The sequence below is a fragment of the Apteryx mantelli genome, chromosome 2, assembly GCF_036417845.1.
Source record: "Apteryx mantelli isolate bAptMan1 chromosome 2, bAptMan1.hap1, whole genome shotgun sequence".
NCBI lineage: Eukaryota > Metazoa > Chordata > Aves > Apterygiformes > Apterygidae > Apteryx > Apteryx mantelli.
In genome coordinates this window covers 114,381,761-114,401,960 of record NC_089979.1, presented here as the reverse complement: position 1 = coordinate 114,401,960, position 20,200 = coordinate 114,381,761, and the positions used below count along the sequence as shown (strand labels likewise).

The 20,200-nt window shown below is 37.4% G+C and overlaps 1 protein-coding gene across 1 annotated transcript in view; it reads left to right on the top strand.

Annotated features, from left to right (window-relative positions):
- The first annotated feature begins 11,672 nt into the window (after nucleotides 1-11,672).
- Nucleotides 11,673-20,200, top strand: part of SEPTIN7 (septin 7) — a 65,914-nt gene continuing 57,386 nt past the window's right edge. The window contains exon 1 of the mRNA XM_013948146.2: nucleotides 11,673-11,775. Within this exon, the coding sequence (XP_013803600.2) occupies nucleotides 11,766-11,775 (10 nt within the window). The 5' untranslated portion in view covers nucleotides 11,673-11,765. The remainder of the gene's footprint in view (nucleotides 11,776-20,200) is intronic.

The window sequence follows — 20,200 nt, the reverse complement described above, 5'->3', positions numbered from 1 at the left end:
TAAAGTAGACTTTTGTGAGTGTGTGTGAAACCTACTCTTCCAAGCTATTTTAAATGAGAATTTTTCATGTTAACAGAAACACCAGAGGTGAGCTATTGTGCCTTCTTCTCCCAGTTCTAAGGGGACATACTTCAGAGAGTATTTTGAAGGTAGTGGAGTACTTTTGAACTCCCATTAGCTTTTCTGCAGCTACATGTCCAAGAACTTGTAATAGATCTGATAGTAGTCAATTAGAGCAAAGAATGCAACAATACTATTTTTTATATTGTGCGTCAACTTTATAGCTTCTCAGTTAGAACAGCGTACACTACTAGTCAGTTTACTTCTGTTCTAAGCCTTGTATACGCACAGAAGTGGGCACAGAGTAAACATCTGCAAATGCCTTTTCTAAATACCTCAGTCCAGATACTAGCAGTTGGATTGCAAGAATCTGTTACTCTTGAAAAATTCACTCCTGTGTTTAGGCAGCTGTAACACATCCTTGCTGATGCTGATACTCTACCCAGAGGTCTGGTGTGGGGGAGGGAGGGAATTGATCCTTTTTTTAAAAAAAAAAAGTCTAAACCTATAAACCAGGCTTACCACCATCTGCTGAGTCTTTGTTAACTGATCAATCTGTATGCAAATTTGGAAGTAAGTGTGGTATTACTTGGCATATATGAACCTGAGGAACTGAAAAATGTTCACTGGTGACTTACATTAAAGGTAAATGGTGAAGGAACAGAACTGATACAATTTTGTATACATTATGGTACCATAATGTATTTCTTAAGGGTAACATTATGGTTTGTTGCATCTTTCCCCTATGTTTCCAGGGCCAAACAAGGGCTTTGAAATGCTCTTCAAGTTGAGGTACTAACTTTGTGGAGAATTTCTGTTTTCTTAAAAAGGATTCTTCTATGAAATCAACTAAATTATGGGTTTAAGAAGTTGATAGTAGTGTGAGGTAAAATTGCCTGAAAGTTCCCACCGGTTTTTGGATTTTTTTTTCATTTTTATTTACATCTCTTCTTTGAGAAACTTGCACAAACTAAATACACAATGGCAATGTCAATATGAAGCTGAATACAGATTTTTTTACTGGAGTTTTTATGCAGAAGCATCATTCATAGATCTTTGTTTCAAAGTATTTTTCCTTTGCATCTTTCATCTTCAACCCTTGGATCAGTTTTTGCATCAGAATAACTATTCAGTGATAACATAGCTGAAGAGGAAGAAGGAAGGATAAAACAGTGGTGATAGATATACCATGTGACATGTGATTTGATGCTTGGTCTGCCACTGTTGTTCCTGCTGGCTCCCCGGGTTCCCGTTTTGATGGTCCTTTTCTGTAGGCTTCCCTGTCTTCTGTGTCCTTTTCTTGCTGTGTTCTTTTTGACTACCCTGCTTTATGGAGCAGAAGATAATCAGTCACTTTATTGTCAAATTTAATTTAGAATTGTCATTTTAGTTATCCTTAATTCTAGATGCAAGTTGCTAGTCTGTGATGTTTTGTGTGTCAATATTCTGTGTTTTTAAAAATAGACCTTAGTCTGCTTGCAGGAGAAAGTGGAAAAATGCACATCAAGAGCAAGAAGCTTAAAACTGTACTGACATCTGTGTACTATCTAAATCTGTTGCGCACTGGAACATCGAAAAATCATTGATAAAAGCATGAATGTTTTACAGTATCTGCTAACTAGTAAGCAAATGCCTTTGAGTTTGACAGTTTCTTTATTCTTTTAGAATCTTAAGTTAAATAGGTAATGGTGGTAGCAAAGTATTACTATAAACACGCACAGAAAAAGCTTACTTTTTCTTCTAGGAACTAGTTCTGTCTAGTGAATTCTAGTGAAGGATGAAGTATTGCATGAAAACTATCAGTATGGGTGGCTGGCCTGAATATTTCGTAGAATCATCAGGTGTAGAAGAACTTATTTTAATTTTGTACTCTGTAGTTTTACAGGCTGGTTTTGTGTGGTTTGGCAACATTCTTTTTTTCACCAATGTATAATTAGTTTTGTTTTTCTAAATAGTTACATGAGTTCATTTTTCTGTAGTTGTCTGCTTTCTTGCACTTGTTTGGCAATTCCAAGAGTTGCAGCGCTGTCTATATTCACTTTAGCTACCGCAATCTGTTTATAGTTTGCTCATGAATGCACTTGCATATTGTACATGGGCTCCGAAGGTTGACAGGGTTTTTTGTTTGTTTTAACAGGCAAACTAAAGTTTACTGATGTGCTGTTACATTCCCTTAGCTTTTCTTCAGACTTTTCCATTTTCCTTATGGACAGACTGCCCCATAGCTCAACAGTTAGATTATGCTGTCTCTTCTTTCTGATCTTTTGCAGTGACAAATCCTTCTGGCAGAATCCTTTTACTCTTAGAAATTACAGGTGTTTCAGCACTATCTGTTAATAAACTGTAGATGATAGTGTCTGGCACAGGAAAAGTGAGAGAGCTCTAAAGCTAACTCTAGACTGATACCTATTCAGTCACTGTACCCAGTGATCTTTTGATGAAGAGCAGGGTTGAAACTGCATTCAATGGATCAAATTTATTGATTATTGACTTAATCAGCTTACTCCTAGAGACTGAAAGAGATCCTGATTTCTTAATAGTGGTTGCACATTGAAAGGATTTTGTTGGAGGGGATTGTTTTTGAGAATTGTTTTAATTTTTTTCAAATGTAAGCAAGACAAGTTACCTTGCTATAAAGGAAGGCTTTTAATGGGCTTCTGCTGTCTGCAGTTGACGCCTATTTGTGAGAATAAAAGTGTTGATTTCCTTTCCAGCAGTGCTAGACTTCTGCCATGCAGATTAAAATGGACCTTATTGAATCGGCAGATGTTTTTACTTTACTTTGAATAGTGAAAGGAAAAACATGTTTGTAGATGCTTGGCATAAGTTTAATTGTAATAGCTAGAGCTGGTGGGTTTTCCTTTTGTACTATTATCTCCACACTTTTTTTTTTTTTTTTTTTTAATGTGGATGGAGTATATCAATGTTTGTAAAAATAAGGTTGAGGTACATTAGAAAGATCTTGTGGCTTGTAGCAGCATTATTACACTAAAAAGGGCTATATAAGGCCCCTATTTTAAGAACATAGTAACGAAAACTGTCAATTGCAAAACGTGCAGTTGCTGTCTGCTTCTGGGATGTGGCAGGACAAGATGGGGATATATATTAGCTGTATGTTTTATATATTGCCTTCATGTTGAAAACTAGAAAAAATGCAAACTTTTTCAACATTGGAAAGCTTGTAAAGATTTTGAAGATGTTGATAAGGCAAATCCCAGGCCTTCCAGCAGATTTTAGAGCCTTCTAGGAACTGTTGTGGAGACTTTAAACAACTAACACTATTTTAAAAGAAGAAAAATGTTTTCTTAAGGAAATACAAGTGCTTTATGTTTATAGAGTAGTCTTTTAGTAAAACTTCTAGTTTTATACCAAATTATCTTATTTGTGGTGTGATGGTAGGAAATTGAATAGAATGCGGCTAAAGAATATGCAGAAATTAGTTAAAAGTTCTAGAAAAAAGAAGCTGTTAGGAGCTTTATTGAAAGCAGTGTTACAGCAGGTGCAAAATCTTATGTTTTGGAAGCTCTGAGATCTTTTCAAAATAAACTGTGTATAAAGGAAACTTGCCCTGTATCTTACAAGAACAAATTGACTGTATGGCAATATAAACTTTGGAAAAAGCATCATGTTCAGAATGTGCTCCCTGTTCCCAAACATGTGCAAGATAAGTTAAAATGATGAGCTTTTGTTTGCTTTGTTGATGACAGGTACCATTGCTATCATATGCCTAACAGACTAACTGTTGTTTCTAAGACTGTTTTATGTTGCTTATAGTGTGATCAGTTGTCAATAGTCTTAGTTAATCTCTAATGCTTCTCAAGAATTTTTAAAATGATGGAACCTAGAATGAGACTAGGAAAAAATGTATTGCATTCCATGTTTTTAGAATAAATTTGACTAGGAAGCTCCAAAACCTCTATTTAAAGGAGAAACTTTGTTTGCAATGGACAGTGACTCACCTAGTGTCAAAGGGTTTTTTTGTTTTGTTTTGTCTTTTTTTTTCTCTCCAGTGGCCTTCGTGAATACTTGCCCCTAATTTGCCTAAGTCATAAATCCTTTAAAAGTTTCCATAACATCTTGTAACAAACTGCCAGTTACTGCCAGTGCACAGAAAGTGCACTTTGCCATGTAGCCTGTGAGCTGAGCTCTCAGGTTGCGTGCAGGAAAGCCATAAAATGGTTTTCAGGTTTGCTGCTGGGAGCCTGTCTTGGAGTTGCATCTCCTGTTGTTAAGAGGATAGCATCTGCTGTTGGCATCAGGTCCACAATCTGAGAAAGAAACAGTCATCTTTTGGCCCAGATGATTTAGGTTGAGATTTGATTTAGATTTATTGTTCCTGGACACAGTTGGCATAGATGAATAAGAGAGCTGTAAATTACAATGACTGGACAGCAGCAGAAGTGGCAAGCAGACTTGATGGAACACTAGGAAATGAGGATTTCTGAATGTCAGTATTCTTCCTAAAAATTTCTTGGAAAGCCATTGATAGTGCCTCCTTTCTTTCACTCATTTGCATAGGTATAACAGCTTGCTGTTGGCTTTTAATCATCAGTTCAGATGATGGATCTAAAGTACCAGCTCTGCTGCTGGTTTATGTGGGATTTGACATTTTGCTTGGGGGTTACCTATATTAAGATAGCATTGAGTGAACAAAGTGGATGCAGAAGAAGTCAGCTAATGCCAAAATTATAATTGCTTGTATGACTTCCAGTTGTTTGTGCCAAGTTATTCAGAGTAGTAGAGGTGATGGACAATTGTGAGGACTTGTAGAAAAACATTAGAAGCCTAATACAAAATGATAGTTCAAATGCAGTGTAGGTGAATGTAAAGTGACACATACATGGCAGTGTAAGGAGCTGCTCTAATTCTGTACACTAATAAGCTGTGAAATTCTGTTACAGCTCAAGAACAAGATCTTGGGCCTGTGATATAGTTCCATGGAAACTCAGTACTCAGTGGTCAGAAAAACAAACTGTATTTTGGGAGTTACTAAGAAAGAAGCCAAGGACAAGAAATAACAAGACAATGCTACTATATAGATCCATGACTTGTTTGCCTCTTGGTGTATAGTTCTTATCCTTGCATCTCCAGAAGATTGTAGAACTAGAAAAGGTTTACAGAAGAGCAAAAAGGGTGATCAGAGGCATGAAATGGTTTCTTGGCAATGAATTATGCCCTACTCTTAAGCCTCTTTTCCAACATGGGCTGTACCATGCACCAATTAAGCTAACAGGTGGTGATTTTGAAATGTGGAACTCCTCCTTTTAACAATGTGTAGGTAATCAGAGGGAGTCCTTGCCAAAGGCTTTTTGTGGATACTTAATTTACATGGCACTAAGGAGAGAGCGTCCGGGTTCATGGAAGAGGAATTAATCAAATGCTGTTTAAGTGCAAAAATACTCCCATCTTAGGAGATGCCTGAAAGGTAAATTTTTGGTGGCTTGTAGAGTACTACTGTCTGTTTACTCAATTTTAAACACTCCCTCAGACATATGTTGTTGGCCCCTGTTGAAGGCAGGAGCTCTGATCTGACCTGTGTGGCTGTTCTTACTGGATAATGGCTGTTCAGTCACTGGTTTCCACTGGGGTTTGTTGCGAAAGGAGTGATGCGCTTCACTTGTAAGAGGGAAGCAGCACTACAGGGAGGTCAGGTTGAGGGGGAGAGAGAGCACGTCAGTGGGGGGGGAAAGGAGCACGCCATCAAAGGGATGCAGGCCCTCCTCCCTACTAGGTGGTGCAGAAGTTTTCTTTGCTTGACAACATTACCCTGTTCCTGCAAAGTTGAAAGTACTGATGAGCAATGTGCTAAATGACAGTAATACCGTAATGCATAAGGTACAAAATCTTTGGGCATTCATACTGCTGTGGTATCTGCAGTAGTAGTTTGTATCCCAGCCTGTACGGCTTGTCCCAGTTCTGCTGCATGTGCATCTGGCCTCCTTCCCACAGCTGTATGGAGCATTTTGTGCTGCCTCCTTGTTTCAGCAGGGCAGAGAGAAGGGGATTGGAACCAATCAGCAGTGCTTTACTTTTTCATCTCCTCAGAGGAGTGAAGCAGCAAAGTACCAAATGTGCTGGATTGTTATGGTTCTGGGTACTAATATGAAATAAGAAGGGTTGTGCAGAGAAAAGTCTTATATCCTACTAGTTAGTAAAGGAGAAAAGGATCTCGTTGCCACTTTGAACTGTGGAAGACTCCATCACAGCGTAAATTTTCTCAAAGAAAAAAAAAGGCTCTGGGAGTATGGGACTTATTGAAAGAACTGATACGAGGGCTCAGGAGCACCGCTGATTGCTGGCTTAGAACGTGGTGTTGAGTGTGTGTGGATTTTTTTGTTTGTTTTTTGTATCAGTATAGCAAAATCCTTGCATTGGATGATTTGTAGTGAGAAATAAGTTTAAAGGGTCTTTGTGATATGGTTTTGTGGTTAAAGTATGTAAGTGCCATGTTGGAGAACTAGTTGTGGGTCCCCTGTTATCCACGAACTTAGGTGACACTGAACAGACACTTACCTTGTGCTCCTAATTTGTTATTTACTTTTTGGTTGCTCAAATGAGACAGCTATACCAAAATCTGCAGCAGTACTTTAATTCTCAGTTTTGCAAATGAAATGAATTAGCACTGTTCATTGAACAGTGATAAAGTGATACAAAAATAAAAAAAATCCTCTGGGAGACATTTACAGTGATGAGATCTTTCATTTTTGTGCCCTTTCCACTGTAAAATAAGAATAATGTGCAGAAGTGTGGTGGAATGAGATTACATGTTCTGGTGAACACTTCAGAAGAAAATAAATACCTTTAAATATGTTGCAGATTTGGATGGTAAATGAATGGTAAACAAAAGCTCACTGAACAACTAGAATAAAAAGAAATATTGAATAACTATTGGTCATTAAATGGCATGAAGGTCATATTGTGTATCATCGTGAAATGAAGCTGTCATGTACAAGACAATAAATCAATGCTGCATTAAACACTGTATACCAAGCATACTAGATTAAAAATATTGTGGGCAACTTTGTTGATCAATGTAAGTAACTTTTCCTTTCCCTCTTTCTCTCCTCACTGCCACCCCTTTTTTCTTTCTGGATTGCTGCTGTACCTGCGTGGGTTCATTGCTGCAATGATTCAAATTCATCGTCTTTACTGGACTACTTTTGGATATGTTCTACCCATGTATTCAACACTGGAAATGATGGAAATATGTTGTTTACAAAGTAGCTGTAAGTATTATTTCCTTATAGCCATACTACAATTACTGTGGGACTAAAAGAAACATTAAGGTTTTGGTAGCTGAACTGCAACTGAGCTTAGGTAGCAGCCAGGTGAAAATCAGGCAGGTGTAAAAGCCAAGGAGAAGCTATTGTTAAGTATTAGAAACGTGATATCTCACCTGGCACAGTGATCTGTAGAGTAGAAGTCAATACTTCAAAAGAGAAAGTAACTTTTAAAGGCTGCTGTAGGATTTTAAGAAACTTAATTCCTAATTCACATCAGTCTATTTAGAAGTAGGAAGTTTGTGAACAAATTCGACCTTTTAAAAATCAGAAGTTTCAGTTTCAATCAGTATTGTCATACCAGAAATCTGCATCTAGTAACTGATTGCAGTTTTTTAAAAGGCTGTTTCCTATTGGTAGGGCATAAACGCTAATGTTAAATGCAGCATTGATGCCAAGTATGACACTTTATACATCTTTCTGATTTTTAACATTTATATTTCATTAACTAAAATCAAATTATAGACGTAAATATGTTGTAGACCTGCTTAACAAAGAAAAAAGTTGTTGTCTGTTATTTAACATTTCATAGTCAACATTTTTAAAGTTCTTAGTAAACTATGCTAAATGTGAAGTATGTGTAAAGGGGAGGGGAAGAGAAAGAAAAATAACTTAAAACAACAATTACATTTCAAAACAATCTTTTAAGCAAAAGTATTACTGAAAACTAATGAGGGGGGCGAGCTGTTTCTGGTAAAAAGACCTACTTTAAAAGGCATGTAGGTATTAAAAGATGCAGCTGGTTGACAAGTAGAACTGTAAGGAGTGTCTGAATATGATTAGCTATTTTGTACCTGATAAAATGAATAGCAATTGCATATTCTTAACGTGTGAAGGACTTGCCCTGTTGAGGAACTCTTTAATATCTTAAAGAGCACCTGCTTGCATGTCAGGTAATCTGCCTGAAGCATTGGCTCCTGTTTAGGATTTTAGAATGTGACAGATTGTATTTCTTGCACATAGTTGTAGTAATAGATTGGAAAAGTGAAACAGACTTTTTGGACTTCTGAAATCCTGGCTACAGAACCACAGAACTGTTGAGGTTGGAAGGGACCTCCGGAGATCATCTAGTCCAACCCCCCTGCTCAAGCAGGGTCACCTAGAGCACATTGCACAGGATTGCATCCAGGCGCGTTTTGAATATCTCCAGAGAAGGAGACTCCACAACCTCTCTGGGCAGCCTGTTCCAGTGCGCTGTCACCCTCACAGTGAAAAAGTTTTTCCTCATGTTCAGATGGAAGTGTCTGTGTTTCAGTTTGTGCCCGTTGCCTCGCGTCCTGTCACTGGGCACCACTGGAAAGAGTCTGGCTCCATCCTCTCGACACCCTCCCTTCAGATACTTGTACACATTGATAAGATCTCCTCTCAGCCTTCTCTTCTCCAAGCTGAACAGGCCCAGCTGTCTCAGCCTTTCCTCAGAAGAGAGATGCTCCAGTCCCCTAATCATCTTAGTAGCCCTTTGCTGGACTTGCTCCAGTAGTGCCACATCCCTCTTGTACTGGGGAGCCCAGAACTGGACACAGTACTCCAGATGTGGCCTCACCAGGGCTGAGTAGAGGGGGAGGATCACCTCCCTCGACCTGCTGGCAACACTCTTCCTGATGCACCCCAGGATACCATTGGCCTTCTTGGCCACAAGGGCACACTGCTGCCTCATGCTTAACTTGGTGTCCACCAGCACTCCCAGGTCCTTCTCGGCAGAGCTGCTTTCCAGCAGGTCAACCCCCAACCTGTCCTGGTGCAGGGGGTTATTCCTCCCTAGGTGCAGGACCCTGCACTTGCCTTTGTTGAACTTCATGAGGTTCCTCTCCGCCCACCTCTCCAGCCTGTCCAAGTCTCTCTGAATGGCAGCACAGCCCTCTGGTGTATCGGCCACTCCTCCCAGTTTTGTATCGTCAGCAAACTTGCTGAGGGTGCACTCTGTCCCTTCATCCAGGTCATTGATGAAGAAGTTGAACAAGACTGGACCCAGTACTGACCCTTGGAGGACACCGCTAGCTACAGGCCTCCAACTAGACTCTGTGCCACTGATCACAACCCTCTGAGCTCTGCCATTCAGCCAGTTCTCAGTCCACCTCACTGTCCACTCATCTAGCCCACGCTTCCTGAGCTGGTCTATGAGGATGTTATGGGAGACAGTGTCAAAAGCCTTGCTGAAGTCAAGGTAGACAACATCCGCTGCTCTCCCCTCATCTACCCAGACAGTCATTCCAGCTGACTTTCTAAATCTTTTGAAGCCTTTCAGATGAGACTATTGCTACACCTAAGCTTGAACTGAAACAAAAAGCATCTTAGAATAAGAGACTTCCTTGATGATGCAAGGCAAGCATTCATACTTCTGGAAGAGGATTAACATTTGTTCCATTGTGCATAGCTTTAGCTGGCTATCACTAGATGTTCCTCTTTTACTCTCTATATGAGTTCATGAATTAAGTGATATGGTCTTGTCTTCTTTTTTTTTTTTTTAACTTGAAGGAGAATTAATGCAGTGTATTAAATGAAAGCTGAATTTGCAGTAGGATTAAATCTTTCTTTTCAAAGTAGTCCTGCTAAATTTGGACTGTTCAGATTTCTTTAAATGCAGTGATGACACCAGTTTAACGCTCTTATGGTGGTGTAGCCTTGCTTGAGAATAATGACTTATTTGCTAAATGGAGAAATCAGTTATGTAACTTAGAGCACAGAGTCAATTGATTGGGACAGCAAAGAAGCTAGCTGCTCTTGTATTCAACACTTTAAAAAGGATAACGTTTTTATATCCTTACAAGAATTGTTAGCTTCATATCTTAAATTTTTAAGAAAAAAGATTTCTTAAAACTGTACGAGTCATTACTGTAATAAGTTTATTCTGCTGTTTCAGTATTTAGGAAAAAAAATTCAAATAAAAACATGTTAGTCGCATATCAAATTTAAATCAGTCATATTCTATCCCATACACAGAAATTCTGAGGCAATAGTGCTTGTAGTATAACTTGACAGGAACATATCTGTTTCCCTTTTTTGGAAAGGAGATGGATCCTGAAATGAAGTTCACTAACTGAAAAAATGTTGAGAGATTTTTCCCTTTTAAATCTCTAAACTGGAATTCTCCTAGATGCTGCAGACATCTTAAATTAGTAGCTCTCAACATTGCCAGCACTGAAGATGAACCTCTTGTGCTTCGGAATGATTGGGAGTAGCCCAGTATGTTTTCCATCTTTTAACCAATCCTAGCGGAACATATTCCCCCCGCCCCCAGATCCATCTGTCCTCTTGAAGATAATCTTAGGAAGGGGGGTTCAAACTTTACGCTTCAGCTCTGTGGAAATGCGTAGCTTGCTTAGCTCTGAGATTGGGGTAGTATCGGAAAACACCCTCTCAACTTTGGGTGGACATAAAACCTACTGTTTTATAGGCCGAAGTCATTGCTACATGTGAAATAGTACCTTGTGCTGATTTCGGTATACAACCATTTGTCTCAAAAGTGTTTTCAGCTTCTGTAAAAGACAACTCAACTGCCTTATCTCGTAGGAAGATCCTCAGAGCTGCTGTGACATCAAATGCATTTCTAGGATTCTACTAGAGGAATAGTTAAGAAGTAGCATTGCTGATCTCTGGAGGATTGCAAGATATACTATGGAGAGGGAGAGGCATTTTAAGCGCTGTCAACATTTTTGTTAATGTGAGGAGAAGGAGAAATGGAATGTGGTAACTATGGCTAATATCCAAACCTCTCAGCTCCTTCCAAGTAGGAAATTTTTGAGTAACTACTTCAAAGTAACTGAAGTTTTGTCTTTGTGAAGGATTTGTTGAAATGCATGCTGCTTTAGCATAGGTCTAGGTATAGATTTACCATGAAGGGCTTACTAAAGGCCTCTGATTGCGTGACCCGGGAGGAAGATGGTGTCTAGTTAGTCCCTGTAATATTGGAGTGGTACCACACTCAGGAGTATAGGAAAGCTACACTGATACTACTTGCCTGAGTTTCAGATGAGAGTTGGAACAAAGTTGATTATGTTTTAATCTGTTTGCATTTGTACACTGTTGTGGTTGTACAGCCATAACATGGTAATTGCACTTACTCAAAATACTGTTAGGATAGCTAACCTTCTGTGCCAGTCTTTTGGCTAGCCAGTCAAAAAAAATCATTTTTTCTTCCTGTTTGTTGCTGCAGTTCATTGTATTGTCTTTGATATAGGTAACTTAGGGTGTTGAGAGGAGGGATAGATAGCATCTTTCTGTAAATGCAAGAATGAAGTTAACACTTAAATAACTAAACCAAAAATAAATACAAGCAAAGGAAAAAGTTACCAGCTTTTCTTTTATTTTTTTTCCAAATGCTTTCTGATTTAGCAACAGAAGAACCTTGAAGGATATGTGGGGTTTGCAAATCTTCCAAATCAAGTATACAGGAAGTCTGTGAAGAGGGGATTTGAATTCACACTCATGGTAGTAGGTAAGTTACTTTCTTCATTCATTTCGAGTCATGATCGTTGAAAGTATTTTGAAATAGTCTTTAGAATTTACGATGATGATGTAAATATTTGCTTTGCATGATCTTATTAGCAGAGAAAGACCCATATTTTCTAGAATTTTAAGTTCTGAGCGTTTAAAAATAGCATGTCATCTGTTATGCGAGTGGACAAAGGAGGAGGAGAATAATAACTGTATAGCTCATACAGCCTAAGAAAAAGATTGGTGTAGATCTAGTCTAAAAAGTGACTGCTAGTGTGACATAATGCAAGTAATTTGAGCTCAGATTTTCATTTAAAAAACAAAACAAAAAAACTGAATTACTTTTACTGTTGCGAGCACAACATAGCTGTCCAGGACCCAGAAGAAAAGTTAGTCTTTCCTTGCACCTCACCAGTCATCATGATCCTGCGTATCCTGCGTTTCTCTGGCCACAAAACTGTGCTACAAAGTCAAAGCTTTAATTTAAACAAACCTGTCTAGTTTGTATGGTTGCAAAGAAAACCAAATGTAAACATTGAGTTTCATATGGACTACAGAGAATTTGAAACTACAGCTAGTATGGATGAATAATGCTGCTCATAACAGTTTATGTGTGCTTCATATTCCCAATTTGTTATCTGTCCTGCTTGGGAATCAAATTTCCCTTTTTCTCTTCTCTTGAGTACTTTTGTGATATGCATATGTGATGGACAAACAGTTAGAACATCTTAAACTCTGATGATAGTGAATTTAAAATAATAAAAGTACAAATTACTGTATCGGTATATATGTAGTTTGGATTGCTAATGCTTTGATGTTTTATCAATAGAATTGATGTTCCGTGTAGTCATTATGTCCATGTAATAGGTTACACAATAGTACTGTTGGTCGAATTAAAAATCTAGGTTCAAAATGGTTAAAAACCCTTGATAGATCATTAAAATACTAACTCACTTTGCAATCAAAGAAAGATGATAAAGTTTGAGGGTTTTCTGGAAGTTCCTTTTTATTCAGGCATTCAACTATGTAATTCATTATTTGTTGCAAAACTCTGTTTAATCTTAACAATAAAATTCTGATTTCTGCTATCCATGGGGGGGAGAAGGGGGGAAAGAGGGAACTGTCTATATAATTTCGTAACTAAAAAAGATGAAAACAGATTAAGTATTTTACCGGAATGGGGTATAATTTGCACTTTTAAGTTTCATTCTCATGACAAGTCAGTTAAGGCACAAAGAGTAGATGCAGTGTATGTATTAGAACTGCAGAAAGTGTATAAATTTACCATAGTGTTCTTACTCGTCTATAAGACAGTCTAATCCAGTTGCACTTAGGTGAACTGTAGGTAAGTGGCCCTTAAGAGTAAAGGTTGGTCTAAAGTTAGACAGAAAATAAGATGTTGATCAGAAAATTTTGGTACTAGTTCTATTTTTAGTACCTCTTTTTCTACTTACTTACTGCTAAGACTTTATTTCATCTGTAAGCATATTTGTGCCCTTGTCAGGAAGTTTACAGAGGGAATTGTCACTAATGTGTTCTATAGAAAACTGTATTCTAAATTAAAAATGCATTCCCTTCCCCCCTGCCCCCTTTTCTTTCTTGGAAAGTGTAGAAGTGTCAGGTGTTTGTCTTTGACAGTGTGAACGCTTCTAGGTATAAAAATCAATTAGGATAATTACAAGATACATGCTCATATGGCTTAGTGCATTATTCACTTTTATCTTCTATTTTGTTTTAGTTGAGTTAATAGAAAACAATACACCTTCTCAGGGTGCTTGAAAGTGAGCGTTTAACATCTTGTGGAAAAAATAATTTTGTTCTGGGACTTCAAAATGATGCATCTGTCAGTAGTATGCCCTGATAAGAGGCACCTATTTTAAATATGAAGATAAAATAGTTTCTGTATTACTGAACACTTTTTAGTCTATTGCTGAACGTTGAACTGTAATACGCAGTTAGATTTTTAGGAATGTGCTTATCAGTTGCTGCATACATGCTTTGTGGTAGTGTACTCTGACTTGAGTTGAGGTACTTAGCTGATGCTACAATATGGTTCTGTAATAAAGGGAATTATGCATAATCTACCAATTAAGAATTAAAAGTATTAGAATGTACTGCTAATCTGCATATGATCTCTGCTGGCTGAATAAGAATACTGTGTGTATCATCTTAAAATAATCTAAAATATTCCTCTCTTTCAACTACTGAAAAATCATGTTTGCATTGCTTCCTTTTTACTGTAGACTGCACATTTGCTGATCTGCTGGCTGTGCTTTATTTATAGATACTTCAATGTCGCTATGTTATCCATTTGTTCTGCAATGAAAAATGAGAAGAAATGCATGTGGTTGCTAAACAGATACAAGGAAGAAAACAGATCATGTTTGGGATCTATGATTTCTGTGTCTGACTGTTTTCAGATGTCTGTGAGGCTTGACATTGTAGCTAATGTATTTCTTTTAAAATTGTTTTCCAGTTGTTCAGTTAGTCTGGAATTATCATTTAAACTTTAATGGATTTGTATAGTAAGGTAACTGGCTTCTGTCTTAAAACATTTAGTATAATAAGTCACTGAATCAGCATTTTGGGTGACTTGCCAGTATAGTTGTGCAACTGTACTGACTTGTAGAAACAGTTCATTTTTCAGTGTAACTATGTATGATATTTCACCTTTTGTCACTAAATAAGTAGTAAGTACAGCAGCCAACAAATTCTAAAATTCTCTTTTCCTGATAAGAATTTTTAGAGGGAAATCAGTTTTACAGACTCTTACCTGAAGTTTTCCTGCGTGCAAAACATGAATGTATTCTGTAAGATGCATGTTCCTCAAGCTGCCAAGTTACTGTTATCGTCCTGCAGAAGATGGGGCTGTCCATAGCAGTATGTAGTGAAATCACCTTGCTTCCTGCGCTTATATTGTGCAAGGGAAGTTGGAGAGTGCTTTCAAAACTGGCTGTCCATAAGGCCTAGTAATTTTTGAATAGCCTAGAATATAGTTTCTGGGACCAGATTCAGGAAGTAGGCGCTCCGTATTGGATCTGGTCTAAGTTAGTTGGGGGTGTAGCTTTGGAAGTTGCTGTATTTCAGCCATGTGGGCAGATTACTGTCCTGTAACTTGATCTTTGGGTCACAGACCCAGTAAGATGAGTTTATTCAAAGCTTATATTGGTAATTAAATTTTTTTGGTAAATATAGTTACTAATTGCTAAGTGTTCTGATGTTTACATTAATTCTAACTAAAGGGTGAAGTGTTTGTAAAATATACACATATATAAAAACATAAATGGTTGATGTTAAAATATCTTTTTCATATTTAATGTTTTATGAATCATTAAAAAGTTAATCTTGGGAGAATCTGGGATTCCTATATAATTGGCCATAGTAAACATTTCAAACAACTCGTTAACGATCTGTACTTGCATTTTTTTCTAAATTGTATTGTTTCCTTTTGTAGTATTTTTAAACTTTTCTTAAGAAAATGAAGACTGAGAAGCCCTTTGTTTTCCTACATGATCAGCTGTAATTTGGACCTTGCTTGGTGTTTAAATCTTCATGGGACCATAAATTCAACATTAGTCCTATTCTGAAAGGCTAATCAGTAGTTAAAAATAAATTATACTGGTTTTTGAATATTACCTGGTTTTGTAGAATAAAAGCTAGCAAGTGGCTCCTCTGGGGATAAGATATAAATCACAGTAGACTCGGCCTTAAGCTTAGTTTGATTCTTGATGCTTTCAAAAGAAGAGGTTTAAATAGCATTCTAAAGCAGTTAGTTCTGCATCTCAAATATGTAAGGCTCGCCAGTGGGGGGAAAAAGTCAACTTTGTTTCTGCCAGCTGTTTTCTTCATAATCTTGTGTAATTTCTTCAAGTATAAGATACTTGTTAAAACACTTGAGACTCCAATGTAAATATTTGGTCTGTTTAAAATCAAAATCAAAGTCTCCATATTTCTCTGCTGTATAGTTTTTTGGAGGAAAGTGCCTGCCTAAGTCAAACTCTTAAGAAAACCAAACTTCCGAAAGTAATACTGTCATGATTAGTAGCTCATGGTTAGAGGAAACTAATTATGAAGTATAAGTAGTAGGTGTGGTTTGCTCCTTTTTGTTTTAGTGTAATGAGACATGGAAAAAATGCAGTCACTTTTCACTGAGTTGTTTTTCTAAACACTGAATCAGGAAATCGCTCTTCTGTTCTTGTATTGAAATTAATATTGGTAACATTTGATTTTTAACAAAAGCCAAAGTAGATACAAAGTCATAACTCTTAATTCTTTTCCTCTGTAGACTCCACCTGCTTAAGAATAGTTGTTTGGGGTAGGTTTGCATAGAGCTGTATGCTTTGAGATGCTTATAAGTTTCATGAACCTTATAAGAAGTTGGACTGTTGTTTGGGTTTTTTGGGTTTTTTTTTTTTTTTTTGATCTTCTGGCTTGAAGTGCAGCATCCTTACAGTCAAGTGACTTTCCAGAGGTCCTTTCTGTGTGGTTCTGATTTCTTGAACAGGTGCTTGGTAGCTCACTCTGACTCTGAAAGCTGTTTTGAAACCTCTGCTGCAGTAAATTGTCTGTTTTGTTTTCTAAGTGTTGCTTTAGCCTTGTAGGTCACCTGTAGATTACAGCTTAAAGGAAAATGTCTTACAGAACTGTGATACTGTGTTTCGTTTGTAATTATATGCACACACTAAAATGCTTTGATTTAAGCATGACTTTTTGGCCTGGACACAAAGCAAAGGGCTGTATTTTGCAAGACTTGGAGTGAAAGCTACTTTAGAGAAAAATAACATGCTGATTTTTAAAATGACTTTATTGGTCACAGAAGAGAGTTTAGATTGGTTTAATGTTAGTATCTTCTGGTGATTGATCATGTTCTGATTAGAATTACCCTCTTAATTTGTTCACTTTCTGGTTCAGTTTATTTAACTAGCCAACAAGTGTATCACCAGTCTCGGATGCTGTGTTGTTTGTTTTTTTTCCCCCCTGCTAGTATATTAGGGGGTGTGGGTGTGTCCCAACTGCATTTTAAAGGCAGGAACAAAACCATTAAGCATATGAGGCAGGATAGGGTTATAATTATGTGTAAAATAACCTGTAGACAGGCAGTGCAATTAGTGGATAGCATTTTGGGATGTTCTCAGTTCTTGCTTACCTGCCATGGTTTAAAAAGTCAGTCCTCCTCTTAAGGTTTCTGTACTGCCCCTGCTATCACAGTATCTGAGTATATGTTTGTCCTTTGGTGTGTCCTTTATAGTTGGCTTATTAGGATTAGTGGAGAAACCACTGCTGAATATTCAGTGCCTAACTCAGCCCTTATCTTCAAGGCCTCTAGGCTCTGCTACAGTACAAATAAAGCTTAAATTAAAACACACTTTAAACCTTGTGGAGAAAAAAGTGAGTTTTGACCTTTAGAGTCAATTCTTAGCTTCTCTAGGCTATATTATTTCATTATTCAGGTATTGAGCTTTTCCTTGCAGTCAGGGATATACACTGGCATTCATAACTTGGAAATAAAAAGCTTCCTAAGGAGAGGAACTGGCAAAGCCTATTTTTTCTTGACTCTGTCCTGTCTCCCTGTCCTGTCTCCCTGCTCCCCTTTTCCCTGTAACTTCACTTCCTCAAATTACCTCAGTTCCTCTAATTTCCTTACATCCTCTAAAAACTGTCATGTTTTCCCCCATCACCTTGGCTCTAGCTCATTTTGAGCTACTTGGATGATAGCAGTACTGGACAGTCAGCCAGCTGTGCCGGTTTGCTCATGCCAGGTTGTACCACAGCCTTTCAGCTCCCAGGGTGTCCTTTCTGTAAAGGAAAGTACTTGTTTGGGTTCACATTTTGTATAGAAACCACTTTTTTTTTTTTTTTTTTTTTTTTTTTTTAAATGGCAGTTGTAGAACTTGCAGACATGGCTCCCTCAGGAAACCGGATAAAAAATTAAGATTTTAACTTAAGTGTTCTGTTCACAGGATTACGAGGTATCAGCAAAGTACAGAAATAAGACAAGTTCTTTGAAGCATTTTGCAACCTAAAAAAAAAAAAAACTACGCTTCAGGTACTGGTTCTGTGAATACAGCATATTCTGGTGACAATCTCTACAGAACGTTAATATTGATAGATTAGTAAGTATTAACTTGCATATAACTGATGAGACAGAGAAGCAAATTATGTTGAATGCAGGCGAATTGACAGAGATTAAAAAATGAAAGGGACAGAAGACTGGTGGAACTCAAACTGGAGCCAGAATATTCAAAGATGAAACATTCCTCTGGAATAATCTTTATTGATGGAGTAACTTCTGACCAATAGCATATCACTCCTGTTCATGGAAGGATATTGATTCAGGTTTTTTTGAAAAGGCAAAATAGACAAACTCTGAAGACCTATCTGTGGAAAGGTTGAATACCTCTTCAAGATTTGAAAAATCAATAATCTAAACTGCAAGCTACTAGCTGGTATTGCACACTTTTCTGCTGGGTTACTTTTAGGTGAAATTTTGCAGTATAGACTCATGTTAACTTGACTTTAAATAGAAAGCCTTTTTTATTATTTTTTTGTTCTTAATGCAGTGAAACCCAGAAGTTTGCAGCATACCTGCTCCTCTTGCCTCCTTTGTGGTATTTTTCTTCGACATTTCTTGGTTTTGGGGGAAAAAAACCTGCACAAAGTCCAAAATACACAGTTGTATGGAATTTGAGTTCGGACAACCAACTCGAAGTACAAAATATTAGTGTATATAAAAATATTTTTATTTGAGAATTAAGGAAGGAGTTAAGGAAAGGTTTTAAAAGCTTTAGTAGTTGTAATTAATTTGAACTATTTCTTGAAGTGGTAGCATTTCAGTCAAAGCATGATTTCTATTTTTACTTTTTTTGTTTGTTTCCTAGCAATGGTTTTGATGGAGAGACTTCCACCTAACTGTGTGCATGTGAACTCATAAGTTGGCAAAAAGCTTCTTATAACCTATTTGGCTTTTGTTTCATTAAGCAAGTAATGATTCTATTAGAAACACTCTCTTGTCCGTTTTATGTATCATTTCCTTGTCAGTCTCATGACAAATGGTATGAATTGCTTCATATCTATCTGCATTTAAACCTGTGTTTCTAATGGATGCTTGGATTAAGGGAATTTCAAGAAAAACATCTTATGAGATATTAATACCCTGCATTGCATAGGTGTCATCTTCACTGTCTTTTTCTAAGTGTTGTGGAGTTTTGCAGTATTTATCTGTATAATTAACCCTTTAATGGTATTAGCCATCTTCATGACAGCTGTAACTTATACCATGTTTCCACATAAGTATTTTTCTCTAACCTGTTTTTCTTAGGCTAGCTTACCAGCTTTTCATTTTAATTCTAAGAAAAATTGTCCTTCCATGTTTCGCACACACACATGTGTGCACACAGTTACTCTCTTGGTATTTCATATCTTACTTTACTTTTATTAATTACAGTCATCAGAAATTGAATCTGGTCTTTTTTCTTGTTGGTTACAAGTTTGTAGATAACAATTTAACTGAAATGAAGTTGCTTTTTTGATAGTAGAGTAAGAATAGTTCACCACTGATATTCTGGTCATGTTATTGCAGATACCGAGATATAATTTAAACACATCTTAAAGGAGATACTTAACCAGTAGTTTGCTTCTTACATTAGTTATCAGTTCTTGGACAGTTGTTTGATTCTACCCCCAAAAGTCAACGGATTGTCCTTGGCTTTGGTGGCGCATCGCTATGATGCAACCTAATGTTGCACATCTCATAAGTAATGACCTGCAAGGAAGTCATGCAGTTAGTATCACTTCTGCTGTCTGTCATTCCTTAGCCTGGATAATCAGGTGCTAGCTTACTGCTGGACTGCTCCTGGGGCCGCCTTTGCCTTAGGCCTGGAGGGACATTCAAAGTTGTGTTGACTTAGTCTTAACAAGTTCTGTGCGCTTTAATAGTTCTGCTTCTCTCCCTACTGTACAGGTGTTTCTTCTTTGGTTATGTTTTGCCACATTTCAGGATCTGACTTGCCCATTTTTCAGCAATAAACATTCAGGAGTCAGAAGTTAGTTTTTGTATAGATTAATGTATTGTATGAGTTGAAAATATTTTGTGTCTTGCTGTTGGCTGAAAACGTTACTCCTGCTTGTTGTATCAGGAAATGCTAACGATTTCATGAATGAATAGGTTAATCTTGTAACTAAAGTGATGTTTGTGGACAGTGTTTGTGGGCTTAACTTTCCATTGTAGTAAAGCCACAGTGCCCCTTTAAACGTGACTTTTCTGATTCAATATATGTGTTTTCCCTCTGTCTGACTTGGCAATAGACAATATAGGTCCTCATTGTGCATCCATTTGAAGTTGCTAAATTTTGTTTCTCCAGTGTTTGTTTGAATGTAGTGTGGCTGTTTCGTGCAACTGTTTCATTTAGGGTTTTGGATGCTTTTCT